General features: G+C 43.8%; 1 protein-coding gene across 4 annotated transcripts in view; it reads left to right on the forward strand.

Annotated features, from left to right (window-relative positions):
• Positions 1-12,539, forward strand: part of ARHGEF9 (Cdc42 guanine nucleotide exchange factor 9) — a 217,100-nt gene that overhangs the window by 43,973 nt on the left and 160,588 nt on the right. For all 4 annotated transcript variants that reach the window (XM_029241365.1, XM_029241369.1, XM_029241367.1 and 1 more), the window contains exon 2: positions 10,361-10,540. In XM_029241365.1, the coding sequence (XP_029097198.1) occupies positions 10,361-10,540 (180 nt within the window). The remainder of the gene's footprint in view (positions 1-10,360; positions 10,541-12,539) is intronic.

Raw genomic sequence — 12,539 nt, forward strand, 5'->3', positions numbered from 1 at the left:
TTTTAACACGACATCTGTCAAATGGATAAAAAATTACTTTCCCTTCTTCTCTCTGCCTTGCCCACCCACCCTCTGGCTGTGGTGTTGATGAGTATAGAACTATACATGTGGGAGGCACGGAGGACAGATTCTTCATGTAGTTCTAGCCCCCTCCTCCTACCCTTCTGTAAACCTAGAGGAGCCCCACCCCCACCCCTTGGAGGAACGCCAAGGCTGGCCTTCAAGTCACAGTCCAAAGAAATTTAAGGCTCCCAGGGCTGGTCCCCGTTGAATCACATAAAGAAATTCAAGAACCCAGGTGCAGGGCCCAAGATGGGTCTAGGTCACCTCAGGCATTTGGGGCTTTTTGAGCCCTCTGCCTATCCCCTAGGCTTGCCCTGGCCATCTTTCAAGGTATGAAGGCAACAAGAGACCCAAATGGGTGGCTGGAACTTAGTACCCACAGCAAGTCCAAGAAGGGCATGATGCCCAGAGCAGGAATATTTTGGAGATATGGCCTAATCTGGCTCAAGGCAGAGACAGACTGGGGTCAGAGTAACCTCCAGCTTGGGATGAATTGCTTCTGACTCAATTCATGGAGAGTGCATTGCTGAGTCAAGTTTTTTGCTAATAATTTGTCTCTTAAAATATTGGGAGCTGACTTGGGTAGATTGAACACAGCTCTAAGAAATTGTTCTAGATTGTAATGTAGAGAGATGCTGCAAGTATTTTCCATTAGGGCCATTGGGGGCCTCAGTGTTGAAGGTCAGGATGGGGGTGGGAGTGGGTGTGCAGGTGCAGATAGTCTCTTGAAGCAGACAGGGAAAATCCTCCTAGACAAACTGTTATAATTCCTTAGCCTGCCTGGAAGCTGACACAAGAAGGAGAAGCCAGGAGACAGAGTTTCAGAGATTCTGGTTTCTTCTGAATGGGCCAGTGCAGTAACAGGAAATTCTTGTACTTCAAACTCTGGCTCTAGAAAGTTTAAAAGACTCTTGGTCTCAGTATGATATATGATTTAGAATCACTTGGGCTGCTTGTTAAAAATGCTGGGATGATTCTGAGCAGAAGGTCTGGGGACCACAAATCAAGAAACTGGTGTAATGAATCAGAGGCACCTGAATAGTGCCAAAATAATCCAAAACAGCTTGACTAACTTTTATTCCCAAGATGCTTTGAAGGTGCAAGCTGATGCTTATCAGGTTGGGAACTATTCTGGTATGGGAGACTTCTCCAGCCAACAGTATCATGGTTGGTGGTCTGGAAACATTTCTTCTCTCTGATCTGTGCAATACTTGGCCCAGTTGGCTGCATTTTCTCTAAAGGACTTATTCCTTCAACAAGACCAAACTCTTAACGTCATGAACTTTGGGGCAGCAGCTGGGTCTTACTTCAGAAACTCCTGGGCCCATTAGGTTGAGCTAGTGGCTGAAGTTTCATACCAGAAAAGTCCATTGCTAAGGTCTACACCAAACAAGCAACTTCCCTTACCTCATATGTTTGGTCACCGTTATAGCTGAGATCACTTTGTAACTTCTCTTGGAAGAGGTTTAGAAAGAGGTGTTATCCTTTGTTATTAGTCTGTGATGAATGAGAAAATGTCCTGGATGGCTTCATGTCTTAAGATGCTTGCCTGGGTTTCCCAAGCTTTTAGTGGCTGACAGGTGTGAGTTGGCTTGTGACATATTGGCGTCTGGATGAGGTGGTCTGTCTTGCTCTTGCTGAGCGACCTGCATCTACGATCACCTTTCAAATCAAGCCAGCCTAGCTGGGGTTCATGTTTCCCAGGTGTGGCTAAAGCCAACCTTCATTTTATTAAAATGAAAAATGAATGGTACAATGAGATATTGAAGAAAGCCAACACCTAATGACTCACAAATCACATGCCCAAACTAGGAAAAAGATGATCATATCATGAAAAGTGACAGTATTTGCATATTTCCTTTTAGTGCATTTAGAGCCATCATCACTTAAATGCATTAATTATTCTGCTCAGAAATGAAATTATTTAGTTATGGGTGATAGCAATACCCTGATTAAAGCTGAAACTAGCTAAGTGTGAACTATTAAGTCACAGTGAAAAAAAAAAGCAATCCTTAAGATTTTTTTTAAAATTCATGTTGTTTTTTCTTACCTGACATCTCTTCTTCTTTCCCTGATGACCACTGAGCATCTGCGAAGATCTTCAGCAAAAACCAGCCCACCCCAGAAGCCGCCTGGTCATAAATCCTACCGGCAATGGATTGGCCTATAGGCCACCTGGTACATGTTATGCAAACAATTTCTTTGGCCCCATAGAATATTCTGCAACCTGAACAGAAATGCTCACTCTGTTGCTGTTTTCTTCCTCTGAGCTTGCCTGGTTTTAGGGCTCTGGTCATAGAACTTTAGAGGCTAAAAACAATGTTGTTCATTAAAGATTAAGCAGATGTTTTAGATTTACTGTTAACAAGTGTACAGTCTGAAGAATAACACCCTGGTTGATAACTTGAATAACTCCACATTGTCTAATATCTTCTTCTTATCCTAGGTAGAAATTAGTGAAAGAGTCAAGGGAGAGAAAATACAGGCTGGAGTCATCAGAGACAGGATTAAGGAGCAGGTGGGCCAAGATCCTACAGCAAGGAAGAGGCAGCATAGCTCCAGTGTCCCTACACTTAACCATGGCCAAGGGAATGGCTGAATCAGAGGCACAGAGGTAGGAGTTATCTGCCTGCAAGAGACTCAGTTTGACTAGAGTGGAAGGTCCCTGTCAGGTTCAAGACAAGGATTGGATCCATAGATGGGGCTAGATTAAGGAGAATTTTGAGAGATTGACAGTAGAGAGTTCTTGAGGCTTCTTGAGCATGGATAGTGGCACCAGCAAAGAAGTTTTGTGAAGTACAATTATTGAGTAGCTTGAGGAGGAAAGAGACCTGTGAGTAGCAGGAAGGCCAGTTGGGAGGCAACTTGAGGTGATAAGGGCCAGACCTAGGATAAGGCATTGAAAAAGAAGATAAAGGGTTATATCTGAGAGAGATACATGTAGAAGAAAGAAACAGCACACCCAGAAAAGTTATCAGAAATGGGAAAAATGAGGAAGGAGGGAAATGAGGCCTTATTATGAGTTTTACATATGTTTTATTGGAGGCAGTAGCAGGCCCCCAGGGAAATGTGGAACAGGTAGTGGGAAATATGGAACTGGAGGTACTAAGAGCCAATGTCATGAGAAAGATGATTTATCTGAGGAGCTACATGGAGAGAACAAAGAGTAAATGTCCCCATTGACTTTTGAATAGGGTAGTCAAGGGCTAAAGTGGGAAACCCATTCCTCAGTTTTCCCAGCCAGTCTGACTGGCCTGTGCTTTAATGTGTCACTAACAATGCCTGAGTGAGTTATATTCAAGAAGGGACTAGTCAGTGCCAAGTTCTCATTTTCCTGAGTGGAGAGCAAAGAAAGCATACTGGCAAGCACAAAGATGGGTGAGAAGAAATAAGCTGCAATAATGAAATTCCTGTCCTTGCAAAGCTCAAGTGTTACCCTCAATAGAAAGCCAGGGCTGGAAAGGACTTGAGAAGTCATCTATTTGATTCAAGTCTGTAGCTTGATGGATAAAGAAACTGAGACAGGTAAATGGACCTATCCAAGATGATTCAATGAGTTACTGGCAGAACTTCCTCCAGTAGCCAGTCTTTTGGTACCTCCCCGCTGTTGTTGGAACAGTCTGCTTTACATCTTTCCAGAAGTGGGTGAGATTGTTGTCCTTGAACACTTTGGGCAAGATAACCAGAGTCTGTTTACAAGGCCATATGAAAAGGACATCTAGTTTATTCAGGAGAGAGAATAAAATCCCAGCCTATTTTAGATGTGCTTAAAGGGAACAAAGGAAGGAATCTTGCTCTTGTCCATGCCTAGCTGTTGAGGGAGGGGACCTTCTGAGAGGATGGGGGCAGGTACCAACTGAGAAAACCTTACAGAAAGGCAAAACTCCTTCATACCCCTCCTTGTCCCCTTGTGAAGCTTCTCAAAATGCAGGCCTGGCTCAGCTACTTTCATGGCAACTGGAACATATGCTATTCTGAACAACACTTTTTTTAACCTTTCCCTCTTCTATTTCTTGCCATTAAAATTCTAGTATTTCTGGCAGCCACCCAGGCTAATTAAGCAACTATTTTGGAGGTGGTATTGCTCAGCTAGAGGGCAAGAATATGAAGGGGAAGGCAAGTGGTACAGCTCTGGAAAACTGGTGAGGGCTTTATTTCTGTGTTGGCAAGGCCTGGCATTGGGAATCCTCCTTACATGACCCAAAATACCCATTCTCAGACATACCAACCACTGAGGAATGCCTCCTAGACAGGCAGGGAGCCCGACCTGTGGGGGTGGCATGGGGATCCTTGGGAGAATGAGGCATCAGGAGAGGCACAGCTAAAGCCTAGGCTAGAAAGATTCTCTAGGGCAGTGGTTCACCAAGTGTGATTCCTGAACCAGCATCGTAGGCATCCCCTGGGAACTTGTCTGAAATGCAAGTTCTAAAGCCCCATTTCAGACCTACTGAATAAGAGACTCATGGGGCCTAGCAATCTGTGTTTTAACAAGCTTTCTAGAGGATTGAGAACTACTGCTTTAGGTCAGTTACAGAGTGGGCTGGTCTCCGTGGAGAGAGAAACCAGCTGGGAGACCTCTCTCCCTGCTATCTTGGCAGGTAGCGTTGGGGATGGGCAAAAGCAAAGCTATACAATAAGCTCAACTAGAGATTCAAATCTGCTCTACCACCTACTAACTGGGTAACTGTGGGCTACTTGGTAATATCACAGGTTATCTTCAGTAAAAATGGGGATGTTAATGGTTACCTTGGAGAGCCATAGAGACTAAGATCACAAAAGAAAATCTCTTACCCAATGCCTGGCATATGTTTGCAACAAGTGTAAGTTTCTCTTTTTCCCTCCTTCCCTTTCTTTCTCCCTGTTTTACTTTCTTCCTCCCTTCTTCCTTGCCTTCTTTCCTTCCTGCTGAAAGGGCCCACTGGACACTCCAAGTTAGCTGTAGGCACATTCCTCATTGTTTATCAGAGACCAGCCCAAGAGATCAAACTCCCAATGCCTACAGGGTAGAGTGATGATATTTCCAGGTTAAAAGTCAGGGCACATGGGTAGGACAATGGGATAGAATATTTGAAATTAGAATTCCTGGGAAATATAGATAAAAATGAATTGGATATCATTCCTTCTTTTTTTTTTTTTTTTTTGCGGTACGCAGGCCTCTCAACTGTTGTGGTCTCTCCCATTGCGGAGCACAGGCTCCGGACGCACAGGCTCAGCAGCCATGGCTCACGGGCCTAGCTGCTCCGTGGCATGTGGGATCTTCCCGGACCGGGGAACGAACCCGTGTTCCCTGCATTGGCAGGCAGACTCTCAACCACTGCACCACCAGGGAAGCCCGATATCATTCCTTCTTTAAGAATTATATCAATATTATGACTCTTCCCCCCTTTATCTTCTTATTCATGTCCAAAAGTGTCTTTGGTTTGGGGATGCAGAACACTGTATGTCCCACTCACTGGTAAGTCTGAGCAAGAGCCAACCTATATTTAGTCCTGTACTCAAAATGCCCTGAGGATTGGGGATTATTTTAGAAGTCACATCAGCACTGTCCCAAGGCCAAGAGCTATTTGGGTACCTTGCTGGAGTAACCCGGTACCACCTTCTGGCTTTTTGTTGGGCTTGCAAGATGAAGAATTTGGGATAGTTGGGAAATTAGGAATTTGGGGGGGTGGTGAATAAACCAGTTATAAACAAGAAATAAAGAACTTAAGTCTTGATATAGCCACTCCCAAATGGACTTTTCTTGGCTTTCTTCCTCTTATAGGTAGCTCTGTACGATTTGATAATTTGATCAGCTCCTGCTACTCGAAACTCTTGTCCTTGATTTTTATGAGATTGCACCCCTTGGTATCCTAACTATGTTCTGACAGCTCCATTTTGGTTTGTTTCTCTGGCTCCTCTTCTCTTCCTTTCCTCCCATTATTGTTTTCCTACGTTTCTGGCCTTCTTTCTTAGCACTTTCTTCCAGGGCAAACTTCCTTGGTTTCTACAATTTCTTCTGGGCCATTGACTCCCAAACCTGTATAACTATCTCCCCTGATCTCTCTTGAACTTCAAATCTACCTGCATGTCCTGCTGGCCCCCAACATTCAGCATATCAAAGAGAAAACTTGTCATCTCTTCTCCCCTTCCAAAACCAACATTTCCTCATAACTTACCCTCATGCCTTAATGATCACACTTAGGATTGAACTCCCTCTGCCAAATCAACTTTGGCCTCCTCCTTTTACTCAAAGGAGATCTAAATACCTTCAAACAGGTCTCCAGTCCACCCTTCTAGCTGCGGTTCAATCCCACTCTTCCCAGCCCTTTCCAACTCCACTACATATTTACCATCAAATTTCCCATAGCCTTCACCTTTGACACTTTACTCTGCCTTTCTTGTTCCCTACTCTGTAACAATCCTACCCATTCTTTTTTTTTATCATCTTTATTGGGGTATAATTGCTTTATAATGGTATGTTAGTTTCTGCTTTATAACAAAGTGAATGAGTTATACATATACATATGTTCCCATATCTCTTCTTTAAGGCCTATTTCAGTGCCCCATAAAACTGTTTTAGAGTCCAATAGCCACACATGATCCTTCCTCTGAAGTCTTGTACTAGGCCAGAGTATACCAGGCACTGTATGAGGCACTATACATCCAGAACTCAGTTCACCTTCTCTACAATTCTGCCTGTGAGGCAGGTATTAATATCCCCATTTTGCATATGAAGAAACTGAAACCAAGGGTTGTATAGCTTGAAAGTCTCGTCCATGGCTTTTGTGATATTGTACTTCTTACATGCTGACAGTTCCATTTTGGTTTATTTATGTGGCTCCTCTTGTACTCCTCACCTCCCATTGTCACTGTTACTTTCTAAAGTAGCAAAGCCCAGAATGGAAGCTAGGTTTGCTTGCCCTTAACCACCTTTGCATACTGCTTGAAGGGCATTCACTGTTGGTACCCAAAGGGCCCTTGATCTTCAGGTAAGGACTGTGGCTGAATCACAGTAAGCAGATCCCTGCACACAGTGGGAATGCACTCAATGGGTGTTGGGTGGAAATGGATGAGCAAAGTCATATTTATGAAAAATTGTAGCAAGTTAAAAGTCAATCCTGTATACAAAGGGGAGATTTAAAACCAATTTCCAGCAGCCCAAACTTAAAACATCTCAGAAGATAGGGAAGAACATTCCCTTATTCCTGCTTGCATTTGTGACTAGAGAGTACAGGAGCCCTATACAGCTACCAGCCCCTTCTGGATTGCCCTTCTCTCATTATCTGCACACACATCTGTCAACTCTTGGTTCAGTGTCTTACAGCTTGTGAATCAGGTGGGGGTGTAGAATTATCCTCACTTAACAGATGAAGAAAGTGAGACTCAGAGGCAGCATAGTTTATAAGAGCAGAGGCTCTATAAGAGCCAGACTGTGCCTGCATTTGAATTATGACTTAAGTACTTATTGGCTGTTTGAATTTGGGCAAATTATTTAATCTCTCAGAGCTTCAGTTCCCTCGTCTGTAGGATAGGGATAATAATAGTGTTTCCTCAAAGGGTTGCTGTGAGGATTAAATGAGTTGATGTGTGTAAAGTGCTTAGAATATTGCCTTACATATATTTAGTGCTCTATATTAGCTAATATTATCATCTTTATCATCCCTTCTTTAGCAAGGTCTTAAATCCAAGTGTTCTTTTTCCACCTTCTCTATCTATGGTGTTATGTTGGGGAAAAAATGGTTCACTAGTCTGGCCATCTTGTGACCTTAGGCAAGTCACTCCTGCTATATTATACCTGATCTATAAAATGAGGGATTAAGGGTGATGATCTTTGAAGTGCTGCCTAGTTCTGTCGTTGATTCCAAGTAGGCAGTGACAACAGGCTTGCCAGTTGGTTTGTGGCCACTGGGTCCTATCCAGGGATTGGCCTTGTCCAGGGCATAGCTGGACTTTGTGACCTGAGTGCCCAGGCATGTCAACTGGACTAAATGGGGACAAGAATGAGCCAAGTGCTGCTGGGAGAATCCAAGCATGGAGTCTCTCAAAAGAAGACTGCACTGTAGAAAAAGTGCAGGCAGTGGAATCAGCCAGAACTGGGACTAGGGTAATTCAAACAGCATCACAGATAGAGTCCTGAGCAGAGCATTGGTAAGTGATTCCAAGATCACTCTTTGACCCTTGATAAAAAGTCAATGATATATCTTTAGACTATAAGCCCTCATGGTGCTCTGAGTTGGGCCTGTATGTGCTTATCGAGCTCTAGCAGCACCCTGTTGGTACCCATCTTTGGCAGGAGAGGGGAGACTTCTCTGTAAATACTTATTTTATTGAGGTCAGTGACCAGCAATTCTTCTTCTCCACTGAGGCCAGAACAAGAAGATATTGACTTTTAGTGTAATTGGAAGAAAGCAAATTCAACATATAAATAAATCTCCTCTTAGTCAGGGGCACCAGTAACTGAAGGTGGCTGTCCAAGTCTCTTTCTTTGGGGTTGAAGAATGGAGCCATCTTGTTTATGATATTATGAATGGAGTTCTGTGAGTTCATTTTAGCTTATTAGTAAACATTGGTAGTATGGCATGATAGGTATTAGTGCATATACAGTCAGAAGACTGAGCTCCATAATTTATTACATGTGTGATTGGCCAAAGGACCAGGTCACCACTCTGAGCCTCAGTTTCCTTATCTTTAAAATATGGGTAATAGATCCAGCTCATTCAGAAAGGATCAAGTGATGCAGTAGATGTGAAAACACTTTGTGAACAGTAAAGCATGAAGTACTTTAAAGGTGTTATTACAAAAGGTCCTATTTGAAATCTCTTTTACATCCAAGCTGAGGAGCTCCCTCTATGCCTTCTATAGAAGGCACAATGGCTAGACCCCTGAGCAATGAAGGATGCCTCATGCAGGAGCTAACCAACAGAATGCCCTAAGTCAAAAGATCAGTGTGTGTGTTTTCTCCTGTGTGTGATGTGTTTTCTCCTGTGTGTGATGTGTTATACATTAATATCATGACCATAGGGTTATTCTCTGGCTGGTATGTTGGAAGGCAGACCTGTGTGAGAGGATGCATGTTCCATATTCTGTCTCTGTTATCTTTAAATTGTTTTGACTTCAGTCTTGTGGAGCCATAATTGCCTTGGGGTCCTTCCTCAAAGTAGGCTGATGGAAAAGATGACTTCTAGAGGACATGTTCAGCAATTCAGTTCCGGGGAAGGAATGTTTGAGTCCTTTGCCTGACAGGACATATGTTCTCTATTCTGGAAATTGTTCCTCCAAATGCCAGAAAGATTGATGACCCATACAGGCTGGAACCAGTTAGGGGAAAAAGAAGAATACATAACACAGTGGTCAGGATGGTAGCTAGAGAGAAACTAACTATTCCCCGACACCGATCCTCATCACTGTGCATAGACAAGTGTCATGAACATATGTGTGTGTATGTTTATGTGGCAGTGGCATAGATGTCTGCCTGGCGCTATGTGGAGCCAAGTCCTGCTGGCCAGAAATTCTAAGGACCAAGGTTAGGCTCTGTGCATAGCCCCTGCCTTGCTGACTGAAACTGAGCTTACCCCTTAACTTGCTTATGGTTCAGTTTTGCCATCTGTCAGATGTAGAAGTCAACCTAGATTCCCTGTGTATCTTACAGGGTGGTTGTTTAAATCACTGAGTGAATCTGTGACAATGTCGAGTTTCTTGGGAGCAAGGCATCACAGAACACCATATTCTTTCATACCTATGAACACATGACCTCTCTGGATAGCATCATGTGTGGGTGAGAACAGGAGGCTGCAGGACTGGGGTCCATTATATGTGAGGAATGCTGTGGTCTGTAACTCCTGAGGGGGGGGTACAGTAGGATTAAATAATGTATCAGCAACTCTCAATTGGACAGTTCCAAAGAAGAAGAAGAAAGGGGGAGGAGCACAGAGAATTTATAGCAAATATGCTTGAGCCTCATTTTAGCCATTGGTTTCAGACTCTGCCCATTCCAGCTCCAGGGCTGCCTCGAAGTACCAAGGAGAATGGATTGGAGCTTTTTCTTCTCTAGGGAAGGAGATCTTGAGTAGGGATAAAATCATGAGGCCTGTGTAGTCCATATACACATTCTGGGTCATTCTACCCACTGGCTAATGGAGAGTTGATAGTATTATTTGTCTTGTAGTCCAGTGGAGCTTGCTCTCCCAATGTCATTTCCATCACCCTACCCTTCATCACTAATATGTGAGTTTTTCCATAAGTAGTAGAGATTTGGGGAGGGGGGCAAGTAAGGTAGCTAGACATGTGGACTGAACACATTCTTATTTTGTCTCCTAAGCTGATCACTGGAGATTCCATCGTTAGTGCTGAGGCAGTATGGGATCACGTCACCATGGCCAACCGGGAGTTGGCATTTAAGGCTGGCGACGTCATCAAAGTCTTGGATGCTTCCAACAAGGATTGGTGGTGGGGCCAGATCGACGATGAGGAGGGATGGTTTCCTGCCAGCTTTGTGAGGGTGAGTGTCAGCCTTCACTCTCCTCTCCTGTCTCCTTGGCTACTTGCCCCTGGCCTCCCCTTCACCAGCCCTTGTTCTCCTCCTTCCCCTTCTTGTGGCTCCTCACATTTTTCCCCATGTGTTTGGTCACCTACCCAGGGCCCGGGCTTCCTTTAATCTTTGCCCTTCTAGTTTTGAGACTTTTTTATCTTGTTTATTTTAACAATCCCCACCTCCTGCCTCCCACCTTCTACCCACTGTGACTTTGCACAAATCACTTTCCTTTTTGCCTTGATGGTTTTGAAGACGCTTTTAACTCTATATTGCTGTGAAATTTTACCTTTCTTCTCTCTCTTTTCTGCTTTCTTTCTTTTCCTTGCCTCCTCTTATTTTATCCTTTCTTTTTATAGATCTCTTCCCACCCTCTTTCTCCCCTCCCCACTCCTCTCTGCTTCCTTTGCCTCCTTTCTCTCATTTAGGGAAGTGTGAACACCCCTGCGTGTTGTCTTATGATTGTCTACAGCTGTGAATGTAAGCGTCTGGGCTCTCTACCCTCCCAGGCGTTGGAGTTTACTCATTGCAAATCTTACTTTTTGCAAGGTGGCTGGGAACTAAGATGTGTCCAGGGTGGGAAGCAGGCAGCTTGATAGTGCTGGCAAGGCCTTGACCCCTTTGACATTGTACCATGAAAAACCTGGCCGTTAAAAGAAGGGGCTCTTGGGAAGGGGCTCCTTAGCAGTTTCCACTTCCTCTGGGTCACCCATTAGCAGGATGCTAATGGGGAAAGAACATTGGCCTGGTGTTCCAGCTCTTGGCCATCCTTGGAGTTATGAGCTAGAATCAGCTGTTTGGCAATTGTGAGCTCTGATTTTCCCCATATGCAAAATGGTGTTGGCAATTCTTTCATGACAGGGGATATCACAGTGAATTAAATAATGTACATTAAAACAGATTTGTGGCAATACAAGTACCAAAGCCACATCAGGATGTCTTATGACCATCCTTACCACAGCCTATCATCTTTTGTTAGTTTCTTTTGTAATATAAGACTGAAGTCCTGACCCCAAACAAAAGATCAGAGTGGCTTGGGCCCTTGGAGAATGAAGGGTCTCAGGATAAGAAGGATAGAAGTGTGACATGAAGGAAGGAGCAGGGCATTTGGAATCAGATAATCTGAGATGCAGATGCAGTTTCAGCTTTATTACCTCCTAGCTCTGTGGCTTTTGGCAAGACTTTTATCTTTCCTGAGCCTTATTTCCTCATCTGAAAAATAGGAATAGGAGATGTTTTATGAGGATTAAATGAGATCACTATGTGAGTAAAGAATCCGACACAGTGCTTGGCACATAGTGGGTGCTTAGCAAATGGTAACTTGCTTTATCATTATCATTATCCTCATCATCACCACCACCACCTCCACCTTATTAACTCCAATAATGTCTATGTATCAAGGCTGTTCATAGTGGTTGAAAGAGGCCTCCTTCCTTGGAGGGCTGCAAATGTAGGAAGCACTGTTATCCAGTTAGAGCAATTTAGGTGAGGGCACTGCTCAGAAGCAAGGAAGTAGACAAAATAGCCTCTCATCCCCTCTATCCTGAGAATTTCTTAATGAAATATCCAGTCCTTTCTCCTCTACCTATATGGAGTCTTCCATCAGAGTTTCCACATGCTGTGTGTCCAAGCTCAGCTTTGTTGGTTGATGAACTGGTCCCAGGGGTAGTTAGAAAGAACACATCAATAACCATGGACCTTTGGAACTAACAAGAGGCCCCGTACACATACAGCTTGTGTGTCTTAGGCTGACGGCCCCCCCTTTTAAAAGAAGGATTAAACTGCACCCAGTGACAAAATCACCCACATCTGCATGTATTTCACCTATAGTGAAATGTCATTTTTATAATAAACTGTAATTCAAGGGGTGGGACAAAATATTGAGCAAGGCAGAATGACCCCAGGAGGTGAATGACAGAATCAAGCTTCAGAATATCAATGAACTGGCATTGATTTTCCTACATCCAAG

The sequence above is a fragment of the Monodon monoceros genome, unplaced genomic scaffold (assembly GCF_005190385.1).
Source record: "Monodon monoceros isolate NGI ecotype Baffin Bay Population unplaced genomic scaffold, NGI_Narwhal_1 Super_Scaffold_22, whole genome shotgun sequence".
NCBI lineage: Eukaryota > Metazoa > Chordata > Mammalia > Artiodactyla > Monodontidae > Monodon > Monodon monoceros.